Genomic DNA, 20,604 nt, shown 5'->3' on the forward strand with positions numbered 1-20,604 from the left:
GAGAAAACACAGGGCTTATATACTCACAGGAGCAATCAGGGAATGGGATACAGGAGAGCAACACAGCTGGGAGAAATCAGAGCTGATGAGACAGGGGAAACGTAAACTGAACACACTGACATTTGACAAGGTAGCTTCAAAGTAAAATAGGAAAACAACAGGTATGCACAGACACAAACTTAACACAAGATATGTCAACAGGGAGGGAACACAAAGATGTGGGACCAGGGCAGGCACAGAGACACAGAACAAAAGGAGCTCGAAATACAAAACAGAAACAAAACCTGAGAGCAAGAAATTCCCAACAAGAATGAATCTAAAACACAAGATAATAATCAAAACCAAAACCAATGAGTCCACAGACTCAGGACCATGACAAAAGCAATAATAAGAATTAACTTTGACTCGGCTGTTGCTGAGAACTTTTGTAAGTTAAAACATCAAAGAACAGTCAATTAAAATATTTACACTTAAAGTTAACATCTGAAAACTGGAGAAGTGGAGAACAAAAGAACGGCAGGACTTGATACTGTCAATGAGAGATGAACAGTATCTGAAATATATGTTCTTAAGAAGTGGGGGAAAATGCAGTTAAGACCTGAAATAGGACCTGAGAGATGCATCTGGCCCTTCAGTTGATCCACTGACCATTCACTGAAATCTCATAAAAATGGTTTTCAGGGAAGTGTGGTTGTCAGTATCAAGAAGCCATTCTTAAGGAATGGAAGTATACGGAGGAGGTGAGTATAGAAGTAGATCAGTGAGTTTCTACAGCCATGATGGAAGGTTGGGTTGTTTTGTTTTTTTGTTTTTTTGTTGTTGTTTTGTGGTGTTGGTAATAATACTTTTTTTTCTTTTACTGTTTCACAAAGGGCTAAAAAGTCATTGAAAATTTTTGAAAAATGTATTCAAGCAATTTGGCAGGACAAAGCAAAAGCAGAATTAAAAACAAGAATAATCACAAAAGAATAATGAAATCACATCAGTTATACTATGTAATTAACCTACTCTGATTTTGTTCTTATCTTTGGTAAGAGTATGAGTACACTTTGGCCACAGATGTCCTTATCTCTGTGTCTGTGCTAATGGAAAGGATCTAACAGGGAAGCAGGGTGCATTGAATATTCAATCCTTCAGGAGTACAGAGAGACCCCAAACCTTCTTAATATTGGGAGAAGCAGCAAGAAGCTTGGAAAGCTGCAATTCAGCCAGGGGTCTCTTTACCCCAAGTTACTCGACAAGCATTACTTCATGTTATAGTGTTATTTGTCATCATAGTGATTAGTTTACCAGACCGATTACCTACAGACTATTTACTGGCATTCAAATAGTAAATTCAGCCCCACAATTTTAAAACAATTTTATTGCAACGATACAAATTCCTCAAACATCAACAATGAACATGGCTCCCCTCCCTCCTTTTCCTCCCCATCCCTGGCTACCTCCCTCCTCCACCACACTCACCCACACAGGTAGGGCCTTGGGCTGCGGGTGTGTCACCAGGGTGCAGGGGAGACATCCCCCCCCCCCTCTGTCCCCTTCTGGCCACCTGTGCCTCAATTTTATCTCACAACTTAGACATCCACATTACTTACACTCTCATAACACACACATATATATATAGGGCCTTGAGGGTGGGCACGTTAACGGCGTCCAGTGGACGGTCTGTGTACTCAAACCTACCTCTGGCGCTGGTGCCCACCTCTCAATTTTAAATCCATGTAGACATTGAGGGTTCTCGGGAGGGGCCGTGCTAACACCTGCTGCTCTCTGGCAGCAGCACCATGCTCTCCCTTGTTTTAAATGCACTTTAGAACAACACGCAGCAACACTACACATGAGCGGGAGGAGGGAGGTATGGGGTCTTCACACACCCCCGTTCTCTGCTAGCCATCGGGGCGGGGGGGCTGGGAGGAGATGTTGGCTGTCCGATTGGCCTCCCTGCTGCTGCGGAGCCTGGGACGGTCTGCTTGCCTCCACCCCGAGGGGAAGGGTAACATCTCTTGGGTCTGGGTTCTGTTTCCCCCTCTGGGGGCGAGGGTACCTGGACCCGGGGTATAGAGTATGTTTGGGGAGTGTGATTGTGTGTACATGTCCATTTATGTCAATCCTTACGTTGGGTGAGTGCTGAGTGTTTGTATATGTGTGCATGAGGGTGGGAATGCATGTTTGTGTCTGTGTGTGCCTGTTTGTCTGTGTCTATATGTCAGGTCAGGTCTTAGACTCCACCTCTCTGGGAACTCCCAGGCCCTCCAAGGCCTATCTCCCCTCACCACACTCCCTGCCGGTGACTGATGCCCTCAGGGGTCGGTGCATTGGTGGTTCTTGGTGTCCGGGGCTGGGCGCTCAGGTATGTACGAGCTCACTCCCGGTGGCTACCTGGCGGGGCCTGGCGCCTGTTGCTCAGTCAGGCCTCCTCCGGGGTGCGGGGGGCCCTCGGGCCTCCGGCCCGGTTCACTCTGGCACAGCTGGCTGCCGGCAGAGCCGGCGGGCACGCCGGTGCAGCCCCCTCTAGCTTCTGCTCGGTGGCTACTGGGTGACACCTTGTCTGGGGATCCTCAGCCCTTCCCATGAGGGTGGCACGGATGCCCCTCCGGTGGTCCTCCTTGGGTTCTCGCACTCTGGGGCCTCTGGATGTCTGGGGCCTGGATCTCCTCCATGCCTGCTTCATGCCCTGGGGGACGGGGCTATGGCTCTCTACATCCTCTTGCAGACCATTACATGTGGAAACCATTTGAATACAAGCGTGTTGATCCACATAGGTGTGCACACGGGTGTTCACTGTTCATAGACCTAAATTACACCTTTCTTGGCTGCTACTTCAAAGCACATTGTGCGCTGTCTGTCCTGCGTACTGCACAACAACATTGAATATTTAGTATTTACTGCTGTTTACACTTAGCTAGATTAATGCGATGGTGTTGTGTTTAGCATGTTGCTTTGGGTTTTTTTTGCTTGTTTTCTATTCTTTTTCTCTCAACAGGTGATCCAGGAGATTTTTTTTTCTCCCCCCCTTTCTCGCTGTCCCTCTCCCCTTCTGTTTTTCTTTTCCTTCCTCTTTCTTTCTCCCTTTCCTATCCCTCACTCATGTCTGTCCCGTCTGTAACAACTGAAAATAAAATAAAATAAATAATAAAAACAAAGGTCGATCAAATGGACCAATACGGCAATGCCACGATGATCCATTTGGCAAAATAAGTCTTTGTTGGTCTTCAGACAACAATTCTGATGGCTAAAGAACCAAATGGGACAGGCAAAACAAAACAAAAAACAAAAAAACAAAAAACAATGAACATGGCTGAATATAATAACCTTTTTGTGTTTACTGTCAACTATTTCTTTTAATTTATATAATACATTAATAAAGGGGACAATATTAAATAACAGCAACATATCATCATCTCTTTGATAATATGGCAAAGTTTAAGGCATATGTTTCATATACAGTGCCATGAAAAACTAATTTTCCCCTTTTGGCATTCCTTGGTTTTTTGCATATTTCCCACACTTAAATATTTTACACAATTAATTTTTAATTTTAGACAATGTACATCCCGCTATCAAGGTTCAAAGGACTGTTTTTAAATGAACTTGATTATCCACAAATGGAGAAAACTGAACAGTGGTGAAACTTCCCAGGCATGGCTGGCCTACCGAAATTACTCCAAAAGTGCATTGTCCCAATATGTCCCAAGGAGAGAACCACTACTCACTACTCACAATACACCACATTTGCTACAAAAAATGTTAATCCCCAAAACCTTAAATATCATTTGGACTAATGAGTTAAAAGTTTCTCCTTTGGTATCTGAATGACTTTTTGTATTTTAAAATTGGAAAAAAAAAAATTTGTCTAAAAATTTCAAAAATCCTGAAGGAGAATATCTGGCCATCAATTTCTGTCCTGAATCTTAAGCACACTTGGGTTACAAAGCTGAGCAGTGATCCAAAACACACCTAGTTCCTCTAAGTTTCTCTGTTTTCCTCATTCTCTTGTTTCTTGGGTTGAATCTTCCACTGCAGTTTGAAATCAGTCAATCCTTGATTTGTTAGCTTGGCTCCTAGCTGTGACAGAATAGAAAGATAAGTAGGTGGTTTCATCATTTTATTGAAGCTGTCTGTCAGTATATTTATCCATTGCTTTTTCTTTGTAGTTTGTTTGCTTTACTTTAAAATTTTCCAGAAGCAAAAACAAAACTTTTACCTGTTGGAGTATCTGGACATTAATTGCAGAGTCAGTTAAGTCAACATCAGTCAAAAACTTAGTCTTCACTGTCGTCCTCAACTTTGCCACTTAGCAGGAAACATGTAACCAAAAAATAAAAGTAAGTTTTGACAAACTGAGAAACAGGAGTTGTTGTTAGTCAGGGTATGTTTTTTTGTTTGTTTGTTTATTTGTTTTGTGTGTGTTATTGAACATTTACCTTGATGGCAAATGAAAACATATTTTATTGTACATATGTCGTCATCCCACTTGTGGAGGTTATTCTCCACCACACAATGCTGGTTACCTAGATAATTGTCTGGTTTGGAACTTTTCCAGTTTTCCAAGGAGCTCTGACTCTTGTCAGACCAGGTCCATGGCACTCTGTACAGACCGATCCAAATGGCATCATTGTTTGGTTTTAATGAACTGACCTCAGCGTTCTCTTCACTGTTTTCGATCACTGCCAAGTCCATGCTGAGTTTTATGCAGTATTCTCGAGCAGAGGGCCATGTTTTTGTAATAGAGATGTACATGTAATTTTTCTTGTTTTGCTGTGTAACTGCAGCAGATAGAAAATAAGCCAGTAAGCGGGAAAGAAAGTGTTTAAGCATTCAAGTAATCACGGCAGATGACAGATGATTCTGAATTTATTATGGATATCAAATAGTTAACATTGTAAATGAAAGAGTAAAAAATTTGGATAATCAATTTAATGTTTTCAAATCACTACTCAAACTTTTTGAGTTAGGGGTTTTCTTATATTTTATACAACAAATCTTCAGTGATGTTTTCTGTGAAATCTACTAGTAAAAAATGCAGGTTAAGTCATTAGTGAGGTCAGAAACCCATGAATGAAAATATTTTCTTACCATTGTAGCAAACGAAACTTGTGCTTGCGCCACAGTTTTTATCGTACCACTTTCCTTCAAGACCCATTATTACACAAGTTTCATTTCCATCATAATTATCTGGATTGGTATAGTACCAGTTGTTGTAAACAGTTTTGCTCGTTTCACCAGTTACTGCCCATCTCCAGGAGTTGGTGTCATTGCCTAGCGTATTCTTCCAGGACTTGGGATCATCCTGCAGTCCAATCCATGCCCAGTCGTAGGAAAAAGTTGAATTTAGCCTGCTTATATCATCCATGTTTTCGAAGGTGGCCAGGTCTGTGTACTTCTCTCTGCAGTATTGTTGAGCGTCGTTCCAGCTCATTTTTTTGTCAACGTAGTAGTACTTACGAGGAGGGAACTTTGAGCAAGAGCAGAGACTAAACCCTAACATTGGTAATAGATAGTATAAGTAGTATTAAGTTAATTATTTGTATAATACACACAAGAAAAGGATAAACAAACATTAAAGAGCCCTTAGTGCGATCTTTGTAACTACATTTACAGGCTACACAGGGGTACCAGTCTACTAATATAAAAACAAGGAGGCCAGTAATGTTGCAGTAATGCCCAAATATTATAAGATCAATATTGAATTCAATATTTGCCATTGAATTGCCATATCCTAGCATATTTTACTTTGTTGCTGGGGTCATAACTGCTGGATTTCTTGAAGATGAAACAATAATTCAGGTTTATTTCAACCATGGCATATTTTCCTATTTAGTCAGAAAGCTAACATTCAGTTTTAGAATTTAGCAACTCAGCACTGAGTTGCTCCTGCAGACTTGATTTTGGTCTCTTTTATGGATTCCAGTTCAAATAACAATGGCCAACACTGTAACACTGTGAGGAATCATGAAATCGTTTTTCACCAGTATATGTCCTTCTGTGTATATAAGCATATATTGGAATGCTTTCTTGCATTTACACAATATCTCTTCATAACCTTCAGCTGATCCAAAATGCTGAAGCAAGGGTAGTGACAAGGACTATAAAAAGAGACAATGTTTCCCCCATATGGGCTTAATTGACGTGCAAGCTAAATTGAAAATAGTTTTTATTTTTAGTTGCATGAAAGCACTTCAACAAGCCACTTTTCTCTGTTGGTAGCTGAATAACTTAAGTCACATTTTAAATTTAATGTAAGTTCCCCATAAAAGTAATGTTACTCAACTCGTGGTTATGTGTGCTCTGCTGGTCTCCATTGAAACAGACACATGGAGGAGAGCAGATGCTCATAAAATACTAGAAGAGAGACGTAAAGTTCTTGTTCATGAAAACTTATGAGTGAAAGTTGAGGCAGTGTCTGCATGGGAGTAGCTTATGTTATGCAGAGTCAAAATTATAGCTTTAGATTTGTATATTAAATTTTGAGGAATAGAGATCATTTGTAGGGGTTCATTCAATGCCTCTTGCACTTCCTCAAAGTTTTAATAAAATGAAACATAAGATTTTTTTGACACACTGTTTTTGAGGTAATGGAAAATGTCCTGCTAAGGCTTCTTTTTCAACTTTACAATTCAAATCACACATTTCCATTATGCAAATATGGGGATCTTACCAAAGAGAAGGAGAGTCAGTTTTGGGAAACAACCCATTTCTGATTTCACTGGAGAGAGGAGGAATATAGGTCAACACAAATAAAAACAAAAAACAAACAAAAAAACCCAACAACTTTAAAGCCACTTTTCATTATATCTGTTCCCGGTTTTCTCTGATGTGTTAATCCACAAAAGAATGACATAGCATGCTTTTGAGAATGAGAATAAAGTCAGAAAATAATGACTTTAAAAGTTTTCTTCGGGAATATATAAAAAAGAACATAATATGAGAACACACTACATTACTTACTTAAATAGTAAGAAATAAATGTTTAAAAATTACAGTAAAAGTTGTTCTAACAGTCTTATTGCCCAGACAAATAATTTATTTACTTATTTTACTCTAGACAAAAGAAAAAGAACAGAATTTCTATAGTAGCTTGTGGAAAAAAATAGAAACTTTCCTGTCATTTAATTGTTTATCTATTACTTCATTATGTCGATTACGTTAAAGAGTCCAAAATTTAAACCTTCTGTCACATTTTTGAAAGATGTCAGTTAGGCTGGATTGGAGCTTCTGGCCCCCACGCCTTACACGTCTTACACGTCTGCCTTAGCCTCACAGACAGGTTTTTGGGGGGGGTTTTTGGAAAAAAAAAACCCCTCATCAATACAATGCAAACTTACACTGATCAGTCACAACATTAAAACTAATGAAAGGTTGCATGATTAAGACTGATCTTGCTCTCTGTGTAGAAAATTGGTGTGGCAGGGATAATGGTTGAAGTAGCTGCCACACCAATTTTCTACACAGAGAGCAAGATCAGTCTTTTTTTTTTTTTTTTTTTTTTTTTTTTTCCTAAATGACATCAGAAACAGCAGTATGCGACATTACGTGATGGCAGAGCTTCAGTTCATCCTTTGTCTTTTTTTTTTTTTTTTTTTTTTTTTTTTTTTAATAAATAGGACAGGGGGAATGAATGAGAGAGAGAGGGGGAGAGAAAGAAAGAAAACCAAAGGGGAGAAGAGACGGTGAGAAGGGGGGGGAAGAGAGACAAAAAAAAAAAAAAAACTCCTGGGTCACCTGTATGGAGAAAAAAAACAAACAAACAAACAAACAAACAAAAACAAACAGAGGAGACAGCAAACAACAAAGAGCAACATAATAATAGAGAAAACAAAGCACCATCACAATAAACTAGCTAGTCATAGATATCAGTATTTACTAAGTAATAAACGATATTGTGCAGCACGCAAGATAGACAGCGCACAGTGTGCTTTGAGGCAGCAGCCAAGAAAGCTTTAGTCCGCGTCTGTGAATACCCATGTGTGCATACCTGTGTGGATCAGCATGCTTGCATTCCAAAGGTTTCTCCATGTAATGATCTGCTAGGGAGTGTGGGGGGGCCACAGCCCCGTCCTCCAGGGTGTGAAGCGGGTATGGAGGAGATCAAAACTCCAGACATCCAGAGGCCCCCAGAACACAAGAGACCATGGAAGACCAACAGAGGGGCAGCCGCGCCACTGTCCCAGTAAGAGCTGAGGAGAGTCCCAGATGAGGGCTCGCCCAGCAGCCACGGAGCAGAAGTCAGGGGGAGTTGCAGTGACGCGCCCGTGAGCTCCGCCGGCCCCCAGCTGCGCCTGAGTGACCGAGCCCTAGGCCGAGAGGCCGGGGGCACCCCACCTCCAAAGGGGCCCGAGCGAGCCCCAGGCCCCAGGCCCCGACAAGCGGCCGCCAAGGAGTGAGCCGGTGTGTACCCGGACGCCCACCCCCAGACACAAAGAACCACCAACACACCGACACCTGAGGGAGTCCGCCACCGGCAGGGGAAGTGGTGGTGGGTGGAGATAGGCCTCCAAACCTTGGAGGGCCTGAGGTGTCCCCAGAGCAAGATCAGTCTTAATCATGCAACCTTTCATTAGTTTTAATGTTGTGACTGATCAGTGTAAGTTTGTATTGTATGGATGAGGGTTTTTTTTCAATAGAAATAACAGAAAATAGTGAAAATTTGGAAATTAGAATTCCCAAATCATGTCTTCAAGACAGTCCAGACCCCAGATTTATTCACCCTAACAGCCGTTATTTTTGTATTTTCGGGAGTTTGACGAAATGATCTTTCTTTTTTATCTGTTTATTATTAGTCAATATATAACTAAAAAGAGACAACCACTGTTCATTTATTAACATATAATATATGCAATAGAATAAGTGCATATTGTTCTATCTATAATTTAGGCAAAAAAAAAAGGCACAATAACAAAATCTAAATGTTTTGAAACACTCAAATTCTGGAAATATAAAGATATACTTACAAGTTTGGTCAAAACTGTTTTAAGGTTGAGTTCTGAATGCTCCACATATGAATACAGGCAATGAATTTACCACCCTTTAAATGGTTAGTCTTGGACCTTATTTTCATATGTAAATAATAAGACAAGTCCTCTAGGGGTGGTAACACACATCCAATAAGTCACTGTGACATACTTGACTGGAAGACCAAAAGTGATACTGTGTAAGAAGTAGATGCGCAGACTTGGATCATTTACCAAGTGCAGCAAGATGTTGGAGAGCTTCAATCACTGCGTGGTAGGAAATAGGATTGTCACAATACTAGAATTTCAAACCCCATGGTGGGAAAATATTCAATACCATTTTGAATACCATGGGGAAAATTTTGAGCCCATCCTGTAACAACAGAAGCAATGACAATGAAGTTAGATCACCAAAAAGTTAACTAAATAATTATTTAAGTTTTGAGGTTTCATTTTACATAATTGTATTAGAGATAGTGAAGCTGAAAAATATTTTAAAACCTGCTAATAAACAAATGGTATAACAACTTAAACAGTCTAAGGAGCTTGGAAAGAAAAGCGTCTGAGTTCTTTAAGTTGCTTGAAGACGTTTCACCTCTCATCTGAGAAACTTCTTCAGTTCTAAGGTCAAATGGTGGGGAGTCCCAGATTTAAGCCCTATGGGAGAGTCCCCCCAAGAGGGCCAATGGATCCCCTAATGGTCCTCTTTCTAATCACACAGGATGATTAGATTAATCTAATATGATTCCAGTAAGTTGTCATAATAAAAAAAGAATTAATTTATTAAGCAATACATAAAACCTGTTTCTCATTTGTATTCATTGTTAAATTTGAAGAAAAGGCTGTTGTGAACTAAAGCATCATCTGTTTGTTTGTTTTTTTCCCCCCTAAACGATCCAGTGTTTCTGCTGCCACTGCATTTGACTGTTTCACAAGAAGAGTGCCATGACAAACTGTAAATGTAAATGATGTGTAGTTGTGCCAGGAAAGTGTCCTTGATTTGCGATTTTTTTTTTTATATCCTCTTTATTTACATCTTATTTACAGGGTCTATTACAGTAGTTCCCTCACATGTTTTACACGGGATTTATCAGCACATATTATCTATAATAAAGAACCGATCAAATTTAATAACTGATATAGCTCATTAGACTTTACATTCACTTTCATGCTCAACACAGTTTTATTTTATTTGTAAACTACACAAAAACAAAACATTTCAGAATAAATCGAAATCTGAAAAATATTTTGTTTCATGTAAATTTGTAAATTTTTTTGTAAAAATGATTTTGCAAATTCTACAATTCTGCAAGGATTAAATGTGTAATATGAATAAAATAAGTCCAAATACAGTGGAACCCCGACTTAGAAATACCCAATTTAATGAAAAATTCAAGTTACAAAGGCACTGAACTGCAATATTTCTGCCCGCGTTACGGCAAAATGCCCGTGTAATCAAATCCGCTGGCTCTGATTGGCTGAGCCTACAATGCCCACAATGCCTTCCGAATTATGTGACAACTCCTTGGCCTTCGTGATTGCGCTTCGCTGTTCCACTTGAACAAATATTGTTGTTCTAGTTAGCATTTAGCCTATAGCCTATCATTCAGCATCGCCTCACTCAAAACGCGCGATGGGTGCTTCGACTTACGAAAATTTTCGACTTACAAAAGACCCTCAGCAACAAATTAATTTCATAAGTCGGGGTTCCACTGTATAATATTTATCAAGGTGATGTTTAAATATGCATTTGGTGAAGTTGTAGTTTAGTTGGGAATGGTCAAAAGACTCCTATGAGTAGAAGATCAAGGGAACATTTAACCTTGCCTGAGATAATGTTATTCGGGCCCCACTCTGGAGCCAGGCCTGGGAAAGGTCAACTGATCACCACCTGGTGGTGAGTTGGATCAGGTGGCTGGGGAGCATGTTGGACAAACCTGGCATACCTAAATGTATAGTGAGGGTGTGCTAGGAACACCTAGCAGAGACCCTGATCAGCGAGATCTTCAACTCACAGAGCTTCAGTAGCATTCCGAGGGAGACTGGAGACATTGAGTCCAAATGAACCCCCAAACCAAATGGTGGACAGCAAAGGTGAATGGAGCCACCAGGCTGAAGAAGTGCTATCAGGCTTGGTTTTCCTGTGGGACTTCAGAGGCAGCTAGTACGTACTGACATGCCAAGCGGAATGCAGCTCAGGTAGTGGCTGAAGAAACAACTTGGTAGTTGGAGGAGTTCAGAAACGCCATGTCTAGCTCTGGGGGTGAGTTTCTCTGAGATATGGCCCCTGGGGTGGATGAGGTTAACCCTGAGTTCCTGAAGGGTCTGGATTTTCTAGGGCTGTCTTGATTGACATGCCTCTACAATGTTGAGATCAGGGGCAGTAAATCTGGATTGGCATCTTCTTATAGATGGTTCCTTATAGATGGTTTCCATCTATAAGAAGTGGGACCGGAGGATGTGTTCCAGCTATAGGAGGATGACACTCCTCAGCCTCCCTGGGAAACTCTATGCCAGCATGCTGGAAAGGAGAATCCGTCCATTAGTTGAACCTCAGAAAAAGGAGGAACAATGGGATTTTCGTCCTGGTTGTGAGACAATGGTCCAGCTCTTTATTCTCTCGAGGATGTTTGCGGGTGCCTAGGAGTTTGACCAACCAGTTTACATGTCTTTTGTGGGATTCTCTAGCTAGCCAAGCAAAGGACATCAAAAAGCTTGTCAACCAGAAGCTCAGAGCCTTCAGTGGTGGCAACAGAGTTAGAAGTGAGAAGAGTACAAGGGGAATTGTTGCCTTGAGTCACGGTGGCCAATGAAAGATACAGCAGGACGCTGAAGTGGAAAGTGCAGTACAAGAGCATGAGCGAGGTTTGGTGCGGCATGAAGACCACGCGCAGATGGGATCAGCCAACAGAAGAGGAGTGGAATTGACTGGGCCACTAACTTGTTCTTTAAGTCATTAAACTCTCATGCTAGCTTGTGCTAATGCGGAGCAAAGGGCTAGAAAGCCAAATGAGGCTCCACTGAGACTTGAACTCAGATCACTGGATTCAAAGTCCAGAGTGCTAACCGTTACACCATGGAACCCTGCTGAAAGCAGAAAAAAGTTCTCTGTCAAACACCCATAAAACTGTAGTTCCTGGTAAAGTGATGGGGTTTTTTACATGGCTGACGAGAGTTTGCGTGTCATACCTGCTGCGAATCCCACCTTGACATGACGCCGACAGAGGTTTGCAGGTCCTCGATAGTATAGTGGACAGTATCTCCGCCTGTCACGCGGAAGACCGGGGTTCGATTCCCCGATGGGGAGTGAGCAGTCTCCTTCTCTGCTCTTCCTTTTACCTGGAATGACCACACACCCGTTAATCGCACGCTACGTGCATTTTTTTTGCACAGAGTCCATCATTCAAAAAGACCCTGTGGAATTTCTCCACCACATCCTAGTCGATCTAACAATCTAGTCCTATAATGGGTTTGAAAAAACATCAATTCCACCTGTGCACTCATAAGTCAAAAATGTCTTCTAGGGAAGAGCTCCCATGAGAAGAGAAGCTTGTCCAAGAGAACTCTGCTTGTCCAGCGTTTTCTCTGCTTTACTTGCGTCCCTATTAACAAATAAGTCTCGTGTATTTGTCTTCTGTAGGTTGTGTGCTAGCCTGACAAAGAACATCAAAAAGCTTGTCAACAAGAAGATCAGCTCCCATTTGAAGAGATGCTATCTCGAGATCACAATTTGGATTGTCAATATAACCATAAATGGGGGAATGCTTGAAAAATGACACAAATGGGAGTTCCCCGCTTCTCACTAGTCCTACATGATCTGTCATAAAAGTCCTCAAATTTAAGAAGGCATCGAATTGCCCCTCTAATGACGAGAGGGCATGCACGCTCCGTTTCCGTAGTGTAGTGGTTATCACGTTCGCCTAACACGCGAAAGGTCCCTGGTCCGAAACCAGGCGGAAACATGCTTCTTTGTTTCCCGATACAAAAGTGTCTGCCTGCAGGCATTGCTTTATCTTGTGGGGTTGTACTGCTGTTTGGCACAAAGAGGAGTGAAAGTACTCAAATCTTGTACAGGGCTCTGACGCTTGTAACCTTTGGATGCTCATGTTGTAAAAAGTTGTCTATAGCCCAAATTTCAGGAAATTTCACACAAACCAACATGTCTCCAGTCACCATATTTACTGAAGTTGCAGGCACAGACTAAGCTCTTGGAAATGAGTGTCTCTAGCTGGCCTGCCCAGGACTTGGGCCTATTTTCAGCCAATGCACAACGTGATCAACCGCATGGCCTCTTTAGATAACAGTTCTGGGCTTCTTAGGGCAGCATATGTCGAGCTGCGCTTGCTTCAGAGAACTCCTAAATGTCAAAAGTTTTTAAGTGAGCCTAACATCGAGACTATAGTTCAGATTCCTTGCTAGCGAGCGTCTGTCTCTTCTCCATGGTTCCTTCTGTTCAAGGGCATGATAGTAACCTGCCATCAGATTTGTCAGATTGGCCAGATTACTGATTGAGACACATTCCAAAGCCAAGCAAGCCATCGCTCACCGTTTCCGTAGTGTAGTGGTTATCACATTCGCCTCACACGCGAAAGGTCCCCGGTCCGAAACCGGGCGGAAACATGGGTGTTTTGCTTCTTTGGTCACAAGGGAATTGATGTTCACTGTTTAGACAACTCTGCTTGTCCAGCATTTTCTCTGTTTTACTTGCGTCCCTATTGAGAAATAAGACTCCTAGTTTTGTCTTCTATAGGTTGTGTGCTAGCCAAGCAAAGGACATCAAAAAGCTTGTCAACCAGAAGCTCAGAGCCTTCAGTGGTGGCAACAGAGTTAGAAGTGAGAAGAGTACAAGGGGAATTGTTCCCTTGAGTCACGGTGGCCAATGAAAGATACAGCAGGACGCTGAAGTGGAAAGTGCAGTACAAGAGCATGAGCGAGGTTTGGTGCGGCATGAAGACCACGCGCAGATGAGATCAGCCAACAGAAGAGGAGTGGAATTGACTGGGCCACTAACTTGTTCTTTAAGTCATTAAACTCTCATGCTAGCTTGTGCTAATGCGGAGCAAAGGGCTAGAAAGCCAAATGAGGTTCCACTGAGACTTGAACTCAGATCACTGGATTCAAAGTCCAGAGTGCTAACCGTTACACCATGGAACCCTGCTGAAAGCAGAAAAAAGTTCTCTGTCAAACACCCATAAAACTGTAGTTCCTGGTAAAGTGATGGGGTTTTTTACATGGCCGACGAGAGTTTGCGTGTCATACCTGCTGCGAATCCCACCTTGACATGACGCCGACAGAGGCTTGCAGGTCCTCGATAGTATAGTGGACAGTATCTCCGCCTGTCACGCGGAAGACCGGGGTTAGATTCCCCGACGGGGAGTGAGCAGTCTCCTTCTCTGCTCTTCCTTTTACCTGGAATGACCACACACCCGTTAATCGCACGCTACGTGCATTTTTTTTGCAAAGAGTCCATCATTCAAAAAGACCCTGTGGAATTTCTCCACCACATCCTAGTCGATCTAACAATCTAGTCCTATAATGGGTTTGAAAAAACATCAATTCCACCTGTGCACTCATAAGTCAAAAATGTCTTCTAGGCAAGAGCTCCCATGAGAAGAGAAGCTTGTCCAAGAGAACTCTGCTTGTCCAGCGTTTTCTCTGCTTTACTTGCGTCCCTATTAACAAATAAGTCTCGTGTATTTGTCTTCTGTAGGTTGTGTGCTAGCCTGACAAAGAACATCAAAGAGCTTGTCAACAAGAAGATCAGCTCCCATTTGAAGAGATGCTATCTCGAGATCACAATTTGGATTGTCAATATAACCATAAATGGGGGAATGCTTGAAAAATGACACAAATGGGAGTTCCCCGCTTCTCACTAGTCCTACATGATCTGTCATAAAAGTCCTCAAATTTAAGAAGGCATCGAATTGCCCCTCTAATGACGAGAGGGCATGCACGCTCCGTTTCCGTAGTGTAGTGGTTATCACGTTCGCCTAACACGCGAAAGGTCCCTGGTCCGAAACCAGGCGGAAACATGCTTCTTTGTTTCCCGATACAAAAGTGTCTGCCTGCAGGCATTGCTTTATCTTATGGGGTTGTACTGCTGTTTGGCACAAAGAGGAGTGAAAGTACTCAAATCTTGTACAGGGCTCTGACGCTTGTAACCTTTGGATGCTCATGTTGTAAAAAGTTGTCTATAGCCCAAATTTCAGGAAATTTCACACAAACCAACATGTCTCCAGTCACCATATTTACTGAAGATGCAGGCACAGACTAAGCTCTTGGAAATGAGTGTCTCTAGCTGGCCTGCCCAGGACTTGGGCCTATTTTCAGCCAATGCACAACGTGATCAACCGCATGGCCTCTTTAGATAACAGTTCTGGGCTTCTTAGGGCAGCATATGTCGAGCTGCGCTTGCTTCAGAGAACTCCTAAATGTCAAAAGTTTTTAAGTGAGCCTAACATCGAGACTATAGTTCAGATTCCTTGCTAGCGAGCGTCTGTCTCTTCTCCATGGTTCCTTCTGTTCAAGGGCATGATAGTAACCTGCCATCAGATTTGTCAGATTGGCCAGATTACTGATTGAGACACATTCCAAAGCCAAGCAAGCCATCGCTCACCGTTTCCGTAGTGTAGTGGTTATCACATTCGCCTCACACGCGAAAGGTCCCCGGTCCGAAACCGGGCGGAAACATGGGTGTTTTGCTTCTTTGGTCACAAGGGAATTGATGTTCACTGTTTAGACAACTCTGCTTGTCCAGCATTTTCTCTGTTTTACTTGCGTCCCTATTGAGAAATAAGACTCCTAGTTTTGTCTTCTATAGGTTGTGTGCTAGCCAAGCAAAGGACATCAAAAAGCTTGTCAACCAGAAGCTCAGAGCCTTCAGTGGTGGCAACAGAGTTAGAAGTGAGAAGAGTACAAGGGGAATTGTTCCCTTGAGTCACGGTGGCCAATGAAAGATACAGCAGGACGCTGAAGTGGAAAGTGCAGTACAAGAGCATGAGCGAGGTTTGGTGCGGCATGAAGACCACGCGCAGATGAGATCAGCCAACAGAAGAGGAGTGGAATTGACTGGGCCACTAACTTGTTCTTTAAGTCATTAAACTCTCATGCTAGCTTGTGCTAATGCGGAGCAAAGGGCTAGAAAGCCAAATGAGGTTCCACTGAGACTTGAACTCAGATCACTGGATTCAAAGTCCAGAGTGCTAACCGTTACACCATGGAACCCTGCTGAAAGCAGAAAAAAGTTCTCTGTCAAACACCCATAAAACTGTAGTTCCTGGTAAAGTGATGGGGTTTTTTACATGGCCGACGAGAGTTTGCGTGTCATACCTGCTGCGAATCCCACCTTGACATGACGCCGACAGAGGCTTGCAGGTCCTCGATAGTATAGTGGACAGTATCTCCGCCTGTCACGCGGAAGACCGGGGTTAGATTCCCCGACGGGGAGTGAGCAGTCTCCTTCTCTGCTCTTCCTTTTACCTGGAATGACCACACACCCGTTAATCGCACGCTACGTGCATTTTTTTTGCAAAGAGTCCATCATTCAAAAAGACCCTGTGGAATTTCTCCACCACATCCTAGTCGATCTAACAATCTAGTCCTATAATGGGTTTGAAAAAACATCAATTCCACCTGTGCACTCATAAGTCAAAAATGTCTTCTAGGCAAGAGCTCCCATGAGAAGAGAAGCTTGTCCAAGAGAACTCTGCTTGTCCAGCGTTTTCTCTGCTTTACTTGCGTCCCTATTAACAAATAAGTCTCGTGTATTTGTCTTCTGTAGGTTGTGTGCTAGCCTGACAAAGAACATCAAAGAGCTTGTCAACAAGAAGATCAGCTCCCATTTGAAGAGATGCTATCTCGAGATCACAATTTGGATTGTCAATATAACCATAAATGGGGGAATGCTTGAAAAATGACACAAATGGGAGTTCCCCGCTTCTCACTAGTCCTACATGATCTGTCATAAAAGTCCTCAAATTTAAGAAGGCATCGAATTGCCCCTCTAATGACGAGAGGGCATGCACGCTCCGTTTCCGTAGTGTAGTGGTTATCACGTTCGCCTAACACGCGAAAGGTCCCTGGTCCGAAACCAGGCGGAAACATGCTTCTTTGTTTCCCGATACAAAAGTGTCTGCCTGCAGGCATTGCTTTATCTTATGGGGTTGTACTGCTGTTTGGCACAAAGAGGAGTGAAAGTACTCAAATCTTGTACAGGGCTCTGACGCTTGTAACCTTTGGATGCTCATGTTGTAAAAAGTTGTCTATAGCCCAAATTTCAGGAAATTTCACACAAACCAACATGTCTCCAGTCACCATATTTACTGAAGATGCAGGCACAGACTAAGCTCTTGGAAATGAGTGTCTCTAGCTGGCCTGCCCAGGACTTGGGCCTATTTTCAGCCAATGCACAACGTGATCAACCGCATGGCCTCTTTAGATAACAGTTCTGGGCTTCTTAGGGCAGCATATGTCGAGCTGCGCTTGCTTCAGAGAACTCCTAAATGTCAAAAGTTTTTAAGTGAGCCTAACATCGAGACTATAGTTCAGATTCCTTGCTAGCGAGCGTCTGTCTCTTCTCCATGGTTCCTTCTGTTCAAGGGCATGATAGTAACCTGCCATCAGATTGGCCAGATTACTGATTGAGACACATTCCAAAGCCAAGCAAGCCATCGCTCACCGTTTCCGTAGTGTAGTGGTTATCACATTCGCCTCACACGCGAAAGGTCCCTGGGCGGAAACATGGGTGTTTTGCTTCTTTGGTCACAAGGGAATTGATGTTCACTGTTTAGACAACTCTGCTTGTCCAGCATTTTCTCTGTTTTACTTGCGTCCCTATTGAGAAATAAGACTCCTAGTTTTGTCTTCTATAGGTTGTGTGCTAGCCAAGCAAAGGACATCAAAAAGCTTGTCAACCAGAAGCTCAGAGCCTTCAGTGGTGGCAACAGAGTTAGAAGTGAGAAGAGTACAAGGGGAATTGTTGCCTTGAGTGACGGTGGCCAATGAAAGATACAGCAGGACGCTGAAGTGGAAAGTGCAGTACAAGAGCATGAGCGAGGTTTGGTGCGGCATGAAGACCACGCGCAGATGGGATCAGCCAACAGAAGAGGAGTGGAATTGACTGGGCCACTAACTTGTTCTTTAAGTCATTAAACTCTCATGCTAGCTTGTGCTAATGCGGAGCAAAGGGCTAGAAAGCCAAATGAGGCTCCACTGAGACTTGAACTCAGATCACTGGATTCAAAGTCCAGAGTGCTAACCGTTACACCATGGAACCCTGCTGAAAGCAGAAAAAAGTTCTCTGTCAAACACCCATAAAACTGTAGTTCCTGGTAAAGTGATGGGGTTTTTTACATGGCCGACGAGAGTTTGCGTGTCATACCTGCTGCGAATCCCACTTTGACATGACGCCGACAGAGGGTTGCAGGTCCTCGTTAGTATAGTGGACAGTATCTCCGCCTGTCACGCGGAAGACCGGGGTTCGATTCCCCGACGGGGAGTGAGCAGTCTCCTTCTCTGCTCTTCCTTTTACCTGGAATGACCACACACCCGTTAATCGCACGCTACGTGCATTTTTTTTGCACAGAGTCCATCATTCAAAAAGACCCTGTGGAATTTCTCCACCAGATCCTAGTCGATCTAACAATCTAGTCCTATAATGGGTTTGAAAAAACATCAATTCCACCTGTGCACTCATAAGTCAAAAATGTCTTCTAGGCAAGAGCTCCCATGAGAAGAGAAGCTTGTCCAAGAGAACTCTGCTTGTCCAGCGTTTTCTCTGCTTTACTTGCGTCCCTATTAACAAATAAGTCTCGTGTGTTTGTCTTCTGTAGGTTGTGTGCTAGCCTGACAAAGAACATCAAAGAGCTTGTCAACAAGAAGATCAGCTCCCATTTGAAGAGATGCTATCTCGAGATCACAATTTGGATTGTCAATATAACCATAAATGGGGGAATGCTTGAAAAATGACACAAATGGGAGTTCCCCGCTTCTCACTAGTCCTACATGATCTGTCATAAAAGTCCTCAAATTTAAGAAGGCATCGAATTGCCCCTCTAATGACGAGAGGGCATGCACGCTCCGTTTCCGTAGTGTAGTGGTTATCACGTTCGCCTAACACGCGAAAGGTCCCTGGTCCGAAACCAGGCGGAAACATGCGTCTTTGTTTCCCGATACAAAGGTGTCTGCCTGCAGGCATTGCTTTATCTTATGGGGTTGTACTGCTGTTTGGCACAAAGAGGAGTGAAAGTACTCAAATCTTGTACAGGGCTCTGACGCTTGTAACCTTTGGATGCTCATGTTGTAAAAAGTTGTCTATAGCCCAAATTTCAGGAAATTTCACACAAACCAACATGTCTCCAGTCACCATATTTACTGAAGATGCAGGCACAGACTAAGCTCTTGGAAATGAGTGTCTCTAGCTGGCCTGCCCAGGACTTGGGCCTATTTTCAGCCAATGCACAACGTGATCAACCGCATGGCCTCTTTAGATAACAGTTCTGGGCTTCTTAGGGCAGCATATGTCGAGCTGCGCTTGCTTCAGAGAACTCCTAAATGTCAAAAGTTTTTAAGTGAGACTAACATCGAGACTATAGTACAGATTCCTTGCTAGCGAGTGTCTGTCTCTTCTCCATGGTTCCTTCTGTTCAAGGGCATGATAGTAACCTGCCATCAGATTTGTCAGATTGGCCAGATTACTGATTGAGACACAAAACCATCACAGGCCACAACACCAAGAAAAGCACTGTGGAGAAGGCAAACGAACTCAACAACTTCTTCAACAGGTTTGACCAGCCCACAACCCCCCCACCCTCACCTTCACTACAGAGTCCAATCCCCACTCTCCTACCTCCCTCGCTTCCCCCCCTTCCTGACACCATGACACCCCCCTCCTCCAATCCCTCTCTCAGCAGCAAGACATCTCCCCCCCTCCCCTCCTCCCAAACATCTCCCAGTGTCACAGTGGATCAGGTCAGGAGACAACTGAGGAAGCTTCGCCCCAGAAAGGCAGCAGGCCCAGACAAGGTGTGTCCTAGGATGCTAAAGGCGTGTGCTGCTGAACTTGGGGAGCCGCTACAACGAGTCTTCAACCTCAGTCTGCGACTGGGGAGAGTGCCCGCCCTATGGAAGACATCCTGCATCGTCCCGGTCCCCAAAAAGAACCGGCCCAATGAGCTGAATGACTTCCGACCGGTGGCACTGACGTCACATCTTATGAAGACTCTAGAGCGGCTCTTCCTCAACCTCCTCCGACCACAGGTACAACATGCCCAGGACCCACTACAGTTTGCATACAAGGCGGGTGTCGGAGTGGAGGATGCCATCCTGTACCTCCTACACAGAGCCCACTCACACCTGGATGGGGGAAAAGGCACGGTCAGGATCCTGTTTCTTGACTTTTCCAGTGCCTTTAATACCATCCGGCCCTGTATGCTTCAAGAAAAACTGAACAGGATGGAGGTGGACCCCTGCCTGGTGGCTTGGATCTCCGACTACCTCACCGACAGACCACAGTACGTCAGGCTGAAGGACATCACGTCTGACACAGTGGTCAGCAGCACAGGAGCACCACAGGGAACTGTGCTGTCCCCTCTTCTCTTCACCCTGTACACCTCTGACTTCTGCTACAACTCTGAATTATGCCACATTCAGAAGT

The 20,604-nt window shown here is 43.4% G+C and overlaps 1 protein-coding gene and 11 non-coding genes across 12 annotated transcripts; 7 read left to right on the plus strand and 5 right to left on the minus strand.

The window, feature by feature from the left end:
* Positions 1-3,966: 3,966 nt before the first annotated feature.
* Positions 3,967-6,834, minus strand: LOC147319609 (uncharacterized). Its single transcript, XM_086310076.1, has 5 exons — positions 6,659-6,834; positions 5,077-5,481; positions 4,425-4,766; positions 4,205-4,293; positions 3,967-4,065 (listed from the first exon to the last, which is right to left on the minus strand). The coding sequence occupies exons 1-5, from the start codon at positions 6,693-6,695 to the stop codon at positions 3,967-3,969; spliced, it is 972 nt and encodes a 323-aa protein (XP_086166202.1). The 5' UTR covers positions 6,696-6,834.
* Positions 6,835-11,963: 5,129 nt separating this feature from the next.
* On the minus strand, positions 11,964-12,035 carry trnaq-uug (transfer RNA glutamine (anticodon UUG)). Its single transcript has one exon. It is a non-coding gene; the product is annotated as a tRNA-Gln (tRNA).
* An 805-nt stretch (positions 12,036-12,840) lies between these two features.
* Positions 12,841-12,913, plus strand: trnav-aac (transfer RNA valine (anticodon AAC)). Its single transcript has one exon. It is a non-coding gene; the product is annotated as a tRNA-Val (tRNA).
* Positions 12,914-13,498: 585 nt separating this feature from the next.
* trnav-cac (transfer RNA valine (anticodon CAC)) lies at positions 13,499-13,571 on the plus strand. Its single transcript has one exon. It is a non-coding gene; the product is annotated as a tRNA-Val (tRNA).
* A 462-nt stretch (positions 13,572-14,033) lies between these two features.
* On the minus strand, positions 14,034-14,105 carry trnaq-uug (transfer RNA glutamine (anticodon UUG)). Its single transcript has one exon. It is a non-coding gene; the product is annotated as a tRNA-Gln (tRNA).
* Positions 14,106-14,910: 805 nt separating this feature from the next.
* trnav-aac (transfer RNA valine (anticodon AAC)) lies at positions 14,911-14,983 on the plus strand. Its single transcript has one exon. It is a non-coding gene; the product is annotated as a tRNA-Val (tRNA).
* Positions 14,984-15,568: 585 nt separating this feature from the next.
* trnav-cac (transfer RNA valine (anticodon CAC)) lies at positions 15,569-15,641 on the plus strand. Its single transcript has one exon. It is a non-coding gene; the product is annotated as a tRNA-Val (tRNA).
* Positions 15,642-16,103: 462 nt separating this feature from the next.
* On the minus strand, positions 16,104-16,175 carry trnaq-uug (transfer RNA glutamine (anticodon UUG)). The gene has a single exon. It is a non-coding gene; the product is annotated as a tRNA-Gln (tRNA).
* Positions 16,176-16,980: 805 nt separating this feature from the next.
* Positions 16,981-17,053, plus strand: trnav-aac (transfer RNA valine (anticodon AAC)). The gene has a single exon. It is a non-coding gene; the product is annotated as a tRNA-Val (tRNA).
* Positions 17,054-18,153: 1,100 nt separating this feature from the next.
* Positions 18,154-18,225, minus strand: trnaq-uug (transfer RNA glutamine (anticodon UUG)). Its single transcript has one exon. It is a non-coding gene; the product is annotated as a tRNA-Gln (tRNA).
* A 151-nt stretch (positions 18,226-18,376) lies between these two features.
* On the plus strand, positions 18,377-18,448 carry trnad-guc (transfer RNA aspartic acid (anticodon GUC)). Its single transcript has one exon. It is a non-coding gene; the product is annotated as a tRNA-Asp (tRNA).
* Positions 18,449-19,030: 582 nt separating this feature from the next.
* On the plus strand, positions 19,031-19,103 carry trnav-aac (transfer RNA valine (anticodon AAC)). The gene has a single exon. It is a non-coding gene; the product is annotated as a tRNA-Val (tRNA).
* Positions 19,104-20,604: the final 1,501 nt, after the last annotated feature.

The sequence above is a fragment of the Aulonocara sp. 'chitande type north' Nkhata Bay genome, linkage group LG11 (assembly GCF_057382095.1).
Source record: "Aulonocara sp. 'chitande type north' Nkhata Bay isolate Kocher_YH1m ecotype deep benthic linkage group LG11, A_spYH_male_GT1.1, whole genome shotgun sequence".
NCBI lineage: Eukaryota > Metazoa > Chordata > Actinopteri > Cichliformes > Cichlidae > Aulonocara > Aulonocara sp. 'chitande type north' Nkhata Bay.